The sequence below is a fragment of the Pipistrellus hanaki genome (assembly GCF_964339955.1).
Source record: "Pipistrellus hanaki genome assembly, chromosome: 3".
NCBI classification, from domain to species: Eukaryota; Metazoa; Chordata; class Mammalia; order Chiroptera; family Vespertilionidae; genus Pipistrellus; species Pipistrellus hanaki.
The window spans coordinates 93,113,099-93,127,903 of NC_140505.1; the positions used below are offsets into that span (position 1 = coordinate 93,113,099).

The window sequence follows — 14,805 nt, forward strand, 5'->3', positions numbered from 1 at the left end:
AAGACAGTGTGAGAAAAAGACTTGGACTAGGAATCAGAGAGCTCGTTGAGAAAATTAGAACTTGGAGAAAACTGAAGAGGCTTGACAGGGAATTTCAAAGGAGTTTTGAGAACTCTTAAGTGAGGTGATGATTCTGAAGGCCAACGTAAGTTTTGGAATTTCTGTGAGATGAGCCCCAGTGTCACTGTTAAATTAGTAAGAGGTGATAAGACAGGGCCTTCTTAAAGCTAAAAATCAGTAATTTCATTATCAGTATTATCCAGGTTTGCTTTGAAAATCTTGAAACCTGAAGCATTAACAAAAGGACATAGGAGAGAGTAAACTAAGTGACAGTAAGGGGTGGTTTATACAACTTAAACACAATGCAAACAATGCAGCAGATTTAATGAGATAGAAGCTTTAGAAAGTTTTTCTGTTAGGAGAATGGCTATGTCGCCTCAGTAAGTGCAATCCCAACTGCCAACAGAAATTACCCCAGCAGTTTCCTTAACTATGCCTATGAGCAACTCCTTTATAAGCTTCAAGACCTTGATAGGAAAAACTCTTGAACTTTATATACAGGTAAAAACCTACCATGGAACTCTCTTTCAAAGGGATTGTGCTAGTTTACCATGATAGTAGCAACAGAGGCCAATGCCAGTTTGATGCCAAATTAGATAAAAGTTACTAACAAGAAAACTTATATTCTTGATACAGAGAAGGTGAACTGCTTTTTCCCCCTACAAATTACTTTTTTTAAAACCCTTACCAAAGATATGTTTATTGATTTGAGAGAGAGGGAAACAGAGAAACACCGATCATGTGAAACACCGATCGGTTGCTTCTTATACACACCTCAACTGGGGATCAAAACCGCAACCTAGGTATAATGCCTTGACTGGGAATCGAACCCACACTTTTTGGTATACAGGACAACCTCCAACCGAGTAACCTGGTCAGGACTTCCTACATATTTTGCTATCATCTTTTGTATGCATAATATATATATATATCCTAGGTCAAATTATTTGTTAAAGACCTAATGTTTATAAGTTGTCTAAATATCACTATCTATAACATTAACAAAAAATACTTCCCATCTGCTTTCTCTCTCTTCTGATGTGCATTTATTTAGTTAAGAAATGCGAATTTAGTTTTCAACCAAAATTTCCCATCAGTTATCCATCACCATAAACAATGAAAGAGACCAAAAGCATATTGTTAAGTACTATGCTAGCTATGTACATTATAGGTCCTTTTGTTTTATTTCCACAAAAACTTCTGTAAAGTTATATAATTACATTTTACTAATAAAAAATTTGAAACTCAGAGATATCAAGTAATTTATCCAAAGGGATATCTAGAAGAGTGCAGCACCATAACTCAAAGAAGTTTAAATGAAATGCTTATGACTTACACTATTCTACAAGAATCCTTTGTCCACTGCCCCACTTGTTCCATGTACCTCCTTTACATACTATCCTATATAATAAAAATCTAATATGCTAAGTGCCTGACCGTTTGCTCGACCATTCTACCAGTTGCTATGATGTGCACTGACCACCAGGGGGCAGACACTTTCACTGATAGGTTAGCTTGCTGCTGGGGTCTATATGATTGGGAATGAGCGAGATGGGCCAGACATGCCCTGGAGTTCTCTCCGGAACCAATTGTATACTGGTGGGGTCTCTCAGCCTGGCCTGCGCCCTCTCGCAATCTAGGAACCCTCAGGGGATGTCGAGAGCCTATTTTGGCCTGATCCCCGCAGGCCAGGCTGAGGGACTCCACCAGTGCATGAACCTGTGCACCGGGCCTCTAGTATTTTAATAATGAATGATGTTTATTTGTGAGCATATCTATTTTGCTGATATATGTTTCAATTTCACATTTGAATCATATGCATTTTTTATTATAAGTTCCTTTTGGCTAATACAATTTGGCAGTTTAATATAGTTGATCAAAGCAAGGAATTTTAAAAGTGTATGTACTGCAAGCACTTAATATATAAATTGCCATTCACCAATCAGTTGATGTAGGGCCCCATCAAGAAGGGTTATGATTCTTTCATATAACCCCTTAAACCTTTATCTGTTCTTTCAGTTATTTATTAATTTATTTTTTAAGTGAAATGTCATGGACATTTGCAATCCAAATATAGAAACCTTACCCTGATTTGACAATCAACTTTTTAGAAGCAACTAATCTTGAATGATTTCTTAATAGAACTTTTACAGACATTTTTATGCATATTTTATTGGTTTCTTAATATTTAATAGCATAAATTCAATAAAAAGTGCAATGAAAAAAAAAAAAACCAGAGTGGTAAAAATATTACAATTAACCATTGTGAACATGTAACTCAACTGCTGAATGCCAAAGTTGAGCAAAGATTATGGAGAGCTGATACATCTGTACTGCCTGGAGTACATAATTTATGACAGTTGGTCTAGTAAATCAAGGCTCCTTGAGAATGCTTCTAGTGTGCTGATTTATGTGATAATACATGGCAGGGCAGGACATACCCATGCTCCTGCCTTACAATATTTACATTCACCTGTTACTCCTGCCTTACAATATTTACATTCACCTGTTACTATGAAGAAAAATGTTTACTATGCCAGGATTTGGCTAAGGACACAATAAATCTCAGTTTATATTGGTGAATGCGGACATGTAAAATTACTCTTTCCTTTCTGAAATAAAGAGGTCTTAACATATTTACATAAAACTTTAAAAAATATCCTAACTACTAATCATTTTGTAGTTTTCCCCCCTCTTGCTATGTATAACTGTAATTAGGTTCACAACAAAATTGGTTTTATTGCTACTGTAAGTGGATTTTCAGTGGTTTTTAAACTTTACTATGCATAAGAATTGCCTCTAATAATTCTGATGGGGATTGGGAATGGTACGCTGCCAGGTATCTGAGCTTTTGATAAGCATGCCAGGTGATTGTGATGCAAGAATTCTAGTTACCCAGCATTATCAGTAAGTTCTAATTAATAGACTTTATAAGTAGATTTATATTCATCCAGGCAAGACATTTAAAGATTTTTGTCTCTTACCCTTCTTTTTGTTGTATCATACTATACAAGACATAAAAGACAGTATTACAAATTTAGGCTTAAACCTGATGGTTTACAATGTGTTACTTTTAATGAAGAGATGGTTTTTATGTGTTGGTATTAAAAGTAACATTTATATTGCTGAATGAAGAGAGTGAGGTTTAATTTTATCAGGAATAGGGATCTAAAATATTTACATTTGAATAAACAGAATACCTACACATTTCCTTCTCCATTTTTGCAATGTTTGTAGATTAACCTCCCAAAAATCTTAGGTTGAATATTGTAGTGAAAAAGCAAAAATTATAAAAGCTAATTAGGTATATGACTTATGGATGACTTGATGTACCACTATTAGCCATTATCAATAAAGTCACATATAAGGTGATATAAAGTTATAAAACTGTTACTGCAGTATAGCTATTTTAAGGAAATGAAGACTACGTATTTGAAACACTTGTCAGAGTGAGTTGCAAATCACAAAAACCAAATGTAATATGGAATTAGGTATATTGACGGTGAAATGCATATTCTTTTATTTGCCCATAAGATTGCAAATCTTGAGAAACTATTAGTTCCTGCTATTAGCAAAAGGCAACTTTATGGAATTTCCCCCAGAGTATCAACCTGCTTCAGGGTTAGAAATAGCATTAAATTCACAACAAATTAAGTAGAAATAGCATTAAAATCACAACATTTGTCATTTTGTACTTTCTTGGTGATATTGCAGCAATCTATATATATAAAACCCTAATATGCAAACAGACCGAATGGTGGAACAATAGAACTGGTTGCTATGATGTGTGCTGACCACCAGGGAGTGCACACGGAACATGGTGGGCATCCACAGCAGGTGAGGGGGGCGCCAGACCAAGGTGGGGTGCTGGTCGCTGTTATCAGGGGGAGCCTCTGGTGGTTACTGAATATTCTTTGCTCCCATATACTGTGGACCTACCCAGAGCTTGCACCCGCTGCCAGCACAGGCCTCAATTGTTTGGCACCATCTGTGGGTACAAGCAGTGGCTGCCAGCCCCATCACCCCTCAGGGCTTCTCCACCTCCTCCTGCTCCCGAAGGGCAATTGGGGCTAGCAGCCGCTTCTCACACCTGCTGCCACAGCTTGTACCCACTGTCAGTGCCTGCCCGGCTTGCACCCACAGCTGCTGCCAGCACCTGGCACCGGTCCTGATTGCTTGGTGCCGCAAGGGGGTGCAAGTGGCAGCTTTTGGCCCTGATTGCCCCTGAGGGATTCTCCACCTCTCCCTGCTGTCGCTTGCACCCGTTGCTGGCGCTGGCCCCAATTGCTCTCCGCCATCAGTGGGTGCAAGAGGATATGGTGCTGTCAGTGCGTGGGAGTGAAGGCAGCAAGAGTGCAGAGGATGGGCTGAGACCCACCCCTGTGCCCACCACAGCCTCGTGGCCCACAGTTCCTTTCAAGGTGCATGAATTCATGCACTGGGCCCTAATAATTTACAAATATTTTCATATTTTATTGGCAGGTTGTCAAATTTTTTTTGTCTTCTATTAACATGTATTAGAATTATGGCAATGAAACAGCAAAGTAAATTATTACTGACCACCCACCATGGAAAGACATTACATTAGGTGCTGTTGGGATTGAAATGATGTGAGTAGGACATAGTCCCTAATCTAAAGAAGCTTAAATTCATAATGGAATTAAGGGATGAATTAACATGTTAGGGAAGACAATCTTAAGACTAGGAGCAATGGACAGCTCAAGGAAATAATGACTTTTAAGTGGAGTTGTTGGGAGACAAGTATTTGAATGGGTAGGGGAAAAGTAGAGGAGAAAAGATGTTTACAAAAGTCACAAATTAAAACATAGGCTATATGGTTTATGAAACTACAACTTGCCCTGAAGTTGGAGAAGAGGGCATACAGCTCAGATGGAGCTAGGAGAAAGAGCTGGCACTGGAGATACAAAGACAAATACTTGTTAGAGCTTGCTGCTTAGTGGGAAACAGACAATAAGCTGATGATGGGAAAAAATGCATACATATAGAGTTATGCACAGGGTGATATGAGACACACCTGAGGGTTCAGGGAATGTTTCCTGATTGTGAAAAGCCAGTCTAAGCAATGAGGTAAGGGGTGGGGATAGAGGACTTCTTGGATAAGGAGAATTAAGTTATGTGGCCCACAGTCAAGGCCCATGAGTGACATGAGGTCCCATTATAATACTCCAGAGGAGAAAGGATAAAAGTCATACCACATCCAGGAGACAGTGGAATGTTTTAAAAGCTCTAATGAATAATCCTTAAACAATGAAGTTTTATACCTAATCTAGAGAGGAGGAATACTCCCTCTGCATACCTTCTGGGCAATCATGTTGCAGATCTCAGGTAGGAAATCCTCGCTGAGGAGCTTGTAGAGCTGCCGTTCTCTAATGGAGGTCCTCTCTCGAAAACTCTCAGTGACCTGTCTCCATTCTTCTTCTGTTTGGCACACGAGCCACCAAGTGCCTTGACCTGGCCCTTGGGACCCCAAAAAAGAAAAGGATGGGTTCAATAAATAAATCCTCTTTTCCTACTTACTCTCAATTTTGTTTTTACTCTGGCTCATGAACAAAACCAGGGAATCAGTAAAAAAGACCTATTCCTTTTTAATTTGAAGATTGATAATGTATACTTTTGATTTTCCTGTTACCATCACTGTTCACAGCTAAAAGTGAACACTGATCAAAAGCAATATAACTTTTGTGACCTTCATAGGTTAGATGTGAATATAGTAGAAATGCTTAAATGCATATTTTTTCTATGCAAATAGTTTTGATTTAACCTTTTGCAGTCTTCCCCAGTTCAGAGACATTGAGATACTACTACTAAATTTATATTCTCATCCAAATTATGTGATTTGGATTACAAAATTAAAATCTCAATAGGAAACCAGTATACTCTCTTATGTAATAAAGCATTTTACATTAAAAAGATTGCTTGCTCTTTCAGAAGTTGCTCATTCATCTAAATGTTTGGGTAGATATTACACTGAGGCCAGGTTATAGGGCAAAAGTGAAAAGAACTACTCCTGATATAAAGTTATCCTTCAGGAGAGACAGGCACAGAATAAAGTACAAGGGAGAGAGAACTGAAGGGCAACAAGGCTAGTTAGTTGGCACTGCAACAGTCTTAACTGCAGTATATGACTCTGGAAAACGAGAATCCCCACCATAATACAAATCAATTGCATTTACTTTATCATTTCTAAAAACTCCAGTAGAGGTCATTACCATTTCTTGTCTGTGGCTCAGATACCATGGAATTTTTGTCCTGCTTCTCACTGAAAAAGAGATTAACAATTAAAACACAGACATGTTCAAAACTGTTATTTTCCCTATCACGTAGATCCAACTAAATATGAGTGTGCGTGTGTGCGTGTGTGTGTATCAACAGGGTAAGGTTATAAAAAAATGACTACTTAAAAAATGAATGCTAAGATGGAAATGTATTGGAATAGAGGGAAAAAACTGACATAGGAACCAATTGTTATGGTAACATCAATCACAGGAAAATACTAACTTTTAAAACATCAAAAAATATCAAATAGAAGAGTGTTAACAGTTAAATACCAAGAAAAAAGAAACATAAAGATTCCAATGTTGTCCTCTCTTTACTCAGAGCTACACTGAAGATAAGGCCTACAAGGACGGGCAAAAATAGGTTTGCAACTGTAATACAAAGAAATAATTAATAAATAATAATACAAGAATTAACTTTGTTTCACGTATAAACAACTGTAAACCACTTTTTGCTAACTCTATATTTAAATTTAGCTTCATATAAGCTAGAGGTTAATAACAAGGCTTGCTACTAACCATGACCTTGTAAAAGTTAATGTTCCTATAAAATGGAGTTATTAATAATGCTGACCTTATAGGGATGATGGGCAGTAAATTATATAAAAAAATTGCTCAGCATGAGATCATAATTACTTGTGCTCTGAATCATATTAGACATATTGTTCCATAGAACTTTCTGTGAAAATGAAAATGTGCTATATTGTTGCTGTCACTCTGGTAGCCATGAGCTACATGTGGCCACTAAGCACTTGAAATGTGCTGTGACTGATGAAACTGAGGAACTGAATTTAAAATTTTACTTAATATAGAAATATTTAAATACAGAGCTATCAAGAATAAAATCACCATTAGAGGCACAAGTCTATGTATGCTTGACAAAAGATTCTAAACAGTAAAAAACTCAATATAATGAACTAATATATTTGGGTGAGAACTGTTCATTAAAGCCAAAAGTCCGTTATATAATAAAATAGGTTTTCTGATTGTGTATGTTAAAAATTGACAAGTTAGTTTAGTTTACCTATTTTAACTAATGTAGTCACATTTGTATAATTAAAATTATGTATGAAAAGTTTAATATCACAGTTTTCTATATGTATTACTGTAATTTTAAATTTATACTGAAGCTATCCAGTAAATGCTGTATTGACCCGCCACTGCACATAAAGAAATGTTAATGGCTGGGAGTGGGTTAGCGCATGTGGGAACAACTATGGTACAAGTAGAAACTGCTGCAGAAAGTCACACCAAGTGACAAGAGAACCAATTACCTACAAGATGTGGTGTGACCACATGCTATTCATTTGCTGAACATTGTTTATAAGAAGTGACTCTTGGATTTAAATGTAGACTATAGTTGTAGATATGTAATATTTATGTTGGCAAAATTACTGGTGTTTTTTTCAAAATATGGCCTATTCGTGAAAATCTGTTAAAAATAACAGTGAAACCCTGGCTCAGTGATTGAATATTGACCTGTGAAAGAGGAGGTCACAAACCAATTTCAAGCCAGGGCACATGCCCAGATTTTGGGCTGTATTCCCAGTGAATGGCATGTAAGACACAGCCAATTGATGATTCTCTCTCATCAAAGTTTCTATCTTTCTCCTCATCTCCCTTCTTCTCTGTGAAATCAATTAAAAAAGCACACACACACACACACACACACACAAAAAAAAAAAAAACAACCCCTGTGAATTAACAACAACAAAAAGAACCTGTAGCAAGTCTTGGTTAAAAGCATTTTAAAATTAGCAAGGTGTTAAATTTTCACATATGACATACAGATTGGAAATTTTGTCCATTAAATTGAGGTGCACAAAATTGAGGGCTTACTATATTCTTAACACTAAGGTACTTTAATTTCACTAATAGTGAAATGGAGATAGATATGAAGCAGTTTTTTGAATACTTAAGGACATATAGATTGCTAACAAAATCTAGAAACAGATTTTTGTGTATACAGAACATAATTATAGGACATTTCTCAGAAACACTGTGGAAGGAAAGCTACAATCTGTGGTTTAATTTCTGGACAGTTAAAAGCAGAATACTGATTCTTAAATATCAAATCAAATCAAATTCTGATATGTTTATTCATAATCTGATTCCTAAAAATATTTTAGTGGTTAATAAATAACACAGTAAAAACTCTGGCTTACTTCCAGCATTTAGATTATTTAGTAGTGCTAAAATTAGAGGGAAGGAGATTGATTGTCATTGGTTTTTAAGAATACGACCTAACTCCCACAGGTATATAATAACAGATATGATCCTTAAGTATATTTACATAGTGTAGGTCACATTCTGAAAACCCTTCATTAAGATTCACATGCTGCAATTTCCTAAAAGATAATGACATATAAATAAAAATTCCCAAATGTAACAGAATCTTTTTCTTTGCTAAAATTAAATATAAAATACTTTAAAACATGTTTAGTAACTTGCCTTTTCTTTATTTTAGGAAAGTGAATTCTAAACAAAACAAAGCATGTTTGCTACTAAAATCTCCCTAATGGTAAAGAACTAACCCCTAAACTTAGCCTATCTAATAAAAAAGAAATATGCAAATTAACCATCATTCTGTCACAAAGATGGTGGCACCCAGTCCCCACAGCCTTGCTGGAGACAGGGAACCAGGAGAGAAGGCGGGCCCGCTTCCCATGGAAGCAGCGCAACTCCCTTCTGGCTCCCGTAGAAGAAACAAGGCTCCAGGAAGGGTTCCTGCCAGCTCCTGCGGAAGCTGCGAGCGGCCTACTACACTCGATAGGCTACTATTGGGTCGGCAGCTCAGTGATTGCGGGTTTCACACATATATGGCTTCAGTTGAATTTTTAGGTTTGCAGACGTAGTACAAATGTAAAACACATTTTGTTATTTGATAGTTGGCTATTCAGCTGTTAATCAGTAAAAAAAGTTTTTTGATCTGTTTTGTAGTTTTCGTTTGGCGTTCGTTGAAAAATGGAAAATCAAAAGGAACATTTTCGTCATATTTTGCTTTTTTATTTCTGCAAAGGGAAAAATGCATCGCAAGCTCATAAAAAGTTATGTGCTGTATATGGTGACGAAGCCTTAAAAGAACGGCAGTGTCAAAATTGGTTTGCCAAATTTCGTTCTGGTGATTTTTCACTCAAAGATGAAAAACGCTCTAGTCGTCCAGTTGAAGTTGATGATGCCCTAATCAAAGCAATAATCAATTCGGACTGTCACAGTACAACACGTGAGATTGCAGAGAAGCTTCATGTATCACATACATGCATTGAAAATCACTTAAAACAACTTGGCTATGTTCAAAAACTCGATACATGGGTTCCTCACGAACTGAAAGAATCACAGTTAATGCAACGCATTAGCAGCTGCGATTTGCTAAAGAAACGTAATGAAAATGATCCATTTTTAAAACGACTGATAACTGGCGATGAAAAATGGGTTGTTTACAACAATATCAAGCGGAAAAGATCGTGGAGCAGGCCAGGTGAACCAACTCAAACAACATCAAAAGCTGATATTCATCAAAAGAAGGTTTTGTTATCAGTTTGGTGGGATTACAAAGGAATTGTCTACTTTGAACTCTTACCACCCAACCGAACGATCAATTCTGATGTCTACATTGAACAACTAACGAAATTAAACAATGCAGTTGAAGAAAAGCGGCCCGAATTGACAAATCGAAAAGGTGTTGTATTCCATCATGACAATGCAAGGCCACACACATCTTTGGTCACTCGGCAAAAATTAATGGAGCTTAGTTGGGATGTTTTGCCACATCCACCATATAGTCCTGACCTTGCACCATCTGATTACTTTTTGTTTCGATCTTTACAAAACTCCTTGAATGGTAAAAATTTCAATGATGATGATGATGTCAAATCGTACCTGATTCAGTTTTTTGCTAATAAAAACCAGAAGTTTTTTGAACGTGGGATTATGATGCTGCCTGAAAGATGGCAAAAGGTCATTGATCAAAATGGGCAATACATTACAGAATAAAGTTATTTAGTTCCATGAAAAAATTGTCTTTGATTTTTAAAAAATCCGCAATTACTTAGTTGCCGACCCAATAGTATAAGATATAAGTCTAGCTGAAACCGGTTTGGCTCAGTGGATAGAGTGTTGGTCTGTGGACTGAGGGGTCTCAGGTTCGATTCCGTTCAAGGGCATGTACGTTGCTTGTGAGTACATCCCCGGTGGGAGGTATGCAGGAGGCAGCTGGTCAATGTTTCCCTCTCATCGATGTTTCTAGCTCTCTATCTTTCTCCCTTCCTCTCTGTAAAAAAATCAATAAAATAAATATAAAAGATGTCTATTAAATGCTGATTATTAATCAACATAATCACAGAATTAACTTGCTCCGATTTCCTATAAAAATGTGTGACACAACTAATTTTTTATAAGTTAATACATACTGAATGAGCATGGTTTTTAATCTGGTACACTGTCACATTGTCTACTTTAAGTTAATTGTTCTATTAGTAGTATGCCTACTGTCCAATAAAACAATAGGCTTAGAGAGAGAATAGGTAACTTGCTAGAGATTCTGCAGCTAGAGCTTCCTGATTTTCTAGTACACTTGTAATTTCATGAGGATTCTGATCCAGGTCTTCATAATCTAGGTCCCATGTCCTTCCCATGGCATGAGAAACAAGTGAACATAGGTTCCTTTCAGCAAGAGGATCTATAACCATTAAGGATTAACAAGATTATCTTACCTCACTATAATCTCCTCCTGTAGTTTCTTCCGTTTGGGGGGTCTTCCTCTTCTTTTTACTGTTTTCCCAAGAATGCCTGAGCCATTTTTTTGTCCTTCATTTTCCCTAAGAAACAGCATATTAAATAGAATTTTTTTGTCATAGTACTGATGTATTAAAAGTAGTTTTCCTAGCCATGAGGCTACTGAAATAGATTAAATATAGCTATCACTGGGAAAGGGTAACTTCCTATCTTGCATTATTAGAATGTTGAACCAAGGAAAACTGACATTTTACAATATTAAAATGTGAGTAATACCTAACACTTTCCTAATAGTGAGCAATGCTCCCAGCAATAAGAAAACCTACATAAAAAAAAAAAAAAAAAAAAGATGGTAGCATCATTACAGGATGCTATCTAAAGGATTCTTCCTCATTTAAGAGCAGTTAGTAAGGCTATGGTTCAGACATTGAGTACAAAAGAGGAAAACAATGGCAGTGAAATGATTGTACGGCTAAGAACCTGCCGTATAGAATAGTCTCTGATAAGGAACGTGGTGCTCCTCAGAAACCTCACAGCAAAATAGTATCTTTCACCACTTGGTATTAGTGGCTACAGTTTACTACCTTTTTTATTTCTATACAAAACTACTCCCTTTCTATCTCTGTAGGTGTGCTGTCATAATTGGGTCCTTAATAAGAAAAAAAAAAATAGTGCTGCTGATGCATTTAGTTTTAACGACATTTCTGTACAGTAACTACCACAGTTCTGATCTTAATGTACCTGCTCAAAGAGAGTTCTCTGTTGGATTTTCCTTGTATTGGGTCCTCCTTGTACATTCGAGTTCCATAGAAATACCAATATAGTGCCCCAGAATTATCTTCACCTAATGGCTCCACACGGAGACTGTCTGCATCTAGACCCTAGTTTCAAGAACAGGAAGAAGAGATTTGGGGACATGGGGAACAAAAGAGGAGAAAACTTAAAATGAGGATTCCAAATTTATACTCAGATATACCTTATATTTAAAAATGCCCAAGTACCTAAGTAATATTCAATTAGGGCATATGAAACAGATATAAAATGCTTGCCATCCCCATCATTGCTCCCATTTCACCTAGAAAAAAGAAATCAAAAGGAATTTTGATGAACATCCTATCCAATCTAATAAGAGTAATATGCAAATTGATCATCACTCCAACACACAAGATGGCCGCCACAAGATAGCTAGGAGGGGAGGGCAGTTGGGAGGGACCAGGCCGGTAGAGGAGGGAAATTGGGGGCGACTGGGCCTGAAGGGAAGGACAGTTGGGGGGACCCATATCTGTAAGGGAGAGCAGGTGGGGGGAACCAGGCCTGCAGAGGAGGGCAGTTAGGGGCAATCTGGCTGAATAGGGGGTGAGCAGGTTGGCAGGGGAGTGGTTAGGGGGTAATCAAGCTGGCAGGCAGAAGTGGTTAGGGGCAATTAGGAAGGCAGGCAGGCAGGCAAGTAATTGAGAGCCAGCAGTCCTGGTTTGTGAGGGCAGTGGGACATCCCTTGAGGGGTCCCATATTGGAGAGGGTGCAGGCTGGGCTGAGGGATACTGCCCACCCTCCCGTGCACAAATTTCATGCACCGGGCCTCTAGTCCTATATAATCCTATATAATAAAAGCATAATATGCAAATCGACCAAAGGCCGAAGAGTGGAACGATCATCTGGGACCATGCTATGACACTCACTGGCACCAGGCCAGCCAAGGTTGGTGCTATGCAATTGGTCAGGGGCCCGGCTCTCACCCTATGATCACTCTGCAGAGGTTAGGCCAGGTCACCAACGGGTGGGCTGCAGCAGGTGAGGGAAGCCTGGGTCTAGGGTGCCGAAAGCCAGAGGAAAGCCCAGGTCCCAGGTGCCAGTGGCTGGAGGGAAGCCTGGGTTCCGGCCGCTGGGGGAAGGAAGGCCCACTGCTGCACGAATTCTGTGCATTGGGCCCCTAGCATCAGTTTGACTTATTTTATGTGTGCATCCATAAAAGAAAAGACAATTACAACAGAGCTGTATGAAAGTTGTCTCACATGATCCTCTATTGTAGATCTATTATAAGCTACAGTATCCACTTTACCTCAGGGTCTGACCTGTATTGGCCTTCTCATTGCTATTAAAGTCCTTGAATTTTCAGTAAAGACTGCTAAATTGCACAATGATTTTTATATCATATACATGAGTAGGGCTGAACTGAGAAGTCATTAATATATCCGATCATTTCTAACTGAACAGGATTAGAAATTGACCTTCCTATGAATGAAAAGCAATAGCATTCCCACTCTGAGACAGACTTCTAAATACTAAACAATAGAATAAGGGGGAGTGAAGAACTATACCTTCCTTCTATAGCACTTTTTTTTATAATGTGTGTAAAAATGTAGGGACAAACTTCACTTGCATCAACGGGTTAAAGTCTTTGACTTTCAATAAATATTTTAATTACGTTAAATCAAATTACTGACTTTTGGTTTTTTTGTTGTTGTTTTTTCCCTCTAGAGCAGCGATTTTCAACTGGTGTAAGAATTTTAAACCACGAAATACCTGACTAGTTCGTCAGGGGCAATGACCTCTTTTCCCTTAGGTCATTAAAAAAAAAAAAAAAAAAGACAACAGCTAACAATACCCATTCTATGTGAATTTATCAAAATTATACCTATTTTTTGGTCAGATCAATCAAAAATATATTTTTTGGTACACAGGAAAATTTTAGTGTGGCATGAGATTGAAAATTGCTGATCTAGGGCAAGGGCTTGCCAGTTAAGCACCTTGAGAAGATCGAAGACATCATCTGCATCTAGCCGGTAATCACAGAGGCGGTGTAGGATCTCCACACGCGTACGAAGAGGCAGGTCTTGGAAACTGGCTTCTCTCAGCGGGTTGGGCTTCCCTTCCTCCAGCTCCCAGCGGTAATTTATGATGTCCTCTAGGTAACTGTGAAATGTCTGAGGCCTAGCCAGATGGCCCCGATAAAAAAATACATTAAAATATAGAGAGTGAATGGGTCAGGGGAGAGAGAGCTGGTGGTTCAAGAGCTGACAAATCTTAAACCAAAAGCAGAAAATGAAGAGACAGTAACAGGAAGGGCCTGAAAGTCCCTCTCTGAAGTCTCATGTTATTATACTATCTATCTGGATTTTATATTGTCAAATTTCAAAGAAAATAAGTATGTTAAGAGTTTCTCACAGAGTAGGTTGTTTTATTTTAAACCACTAAGAGTAAAATCTGGTAAAATAGGTAAAAGTTTACTAATCAATGGTATGGATTGTGAAACTGAGGCCAACAGTTTTACCTTCGCTTGTACAGATAAAGAGACTGAGTTTGGATTCACTTCAAAATTAGGTCCACGACTTAGATGGCAAACAAAAAAGAACTAAATGTCCACCTAGCTTAATTAGTTATATTTCAGGTTAAAATGCAAATATAAAAAAAACTCTAGAATACAAGAATCCACTCTAATATGCAACTATAATTTTATATTCTATTATACATAAATTTTAGGGCATATTATAAAATACTATATTCTGGATTCTGAAAATGGCTTAGAAAAACAATAGGAAACATTTAAGGCAGCTTGATGGCAATCTAAATTTTTTTAGAGTTTGATTGGCAATTCTCTGTATTTTGATAAGTACCTAATAAAGTGTTTGTCACATGGTTATCCTACACTCCAATACTTGATTTAAAATTTTTTTCTCACTAAGCAAAGATGTATTACAAGAATTATATGTCAGCC

General features: G+C 37.5%; 1 protein-coding gene across 2 annotated transcripts in view; it reads right to left on the reverse strand.

The window, feature by feature from the left end:
- Positions 1-14,805, reverse strand: part of CECR2 (CECR2 histone acetyl-lysine reader) — a 209,816-nt gene that overhangs the window by 53,535 nt on the left and 141,476 nt on the right. For both annotated transcript variants that reach the window (XM_084878526.1, XM_084878525.1), the window contains exons 3-7: positions 13,838-14,021; positions 11,832-11,971; positions 11,069-11,173; positions 6,291-6,340; positions 5,378-5,538 (exon numbers count right to left, since the gene is read on the reverse strand). In XM_084878526.1, coding sequence (XP_084734652.1) covers positions 5,378-5,538; positions 6,291-6,340; positions 11,069-11,173; positions 11,832-11,971; positions 13,838-14,021 — 640 coding nt within the window. The remainder of the gene's footprint in view (positions 1-5,377; positions 5,539-6,290; positions 6,341-11,068; positions 11,174-11,831; positions 11,972-13,837; positions 14,022-14,805) is intronic.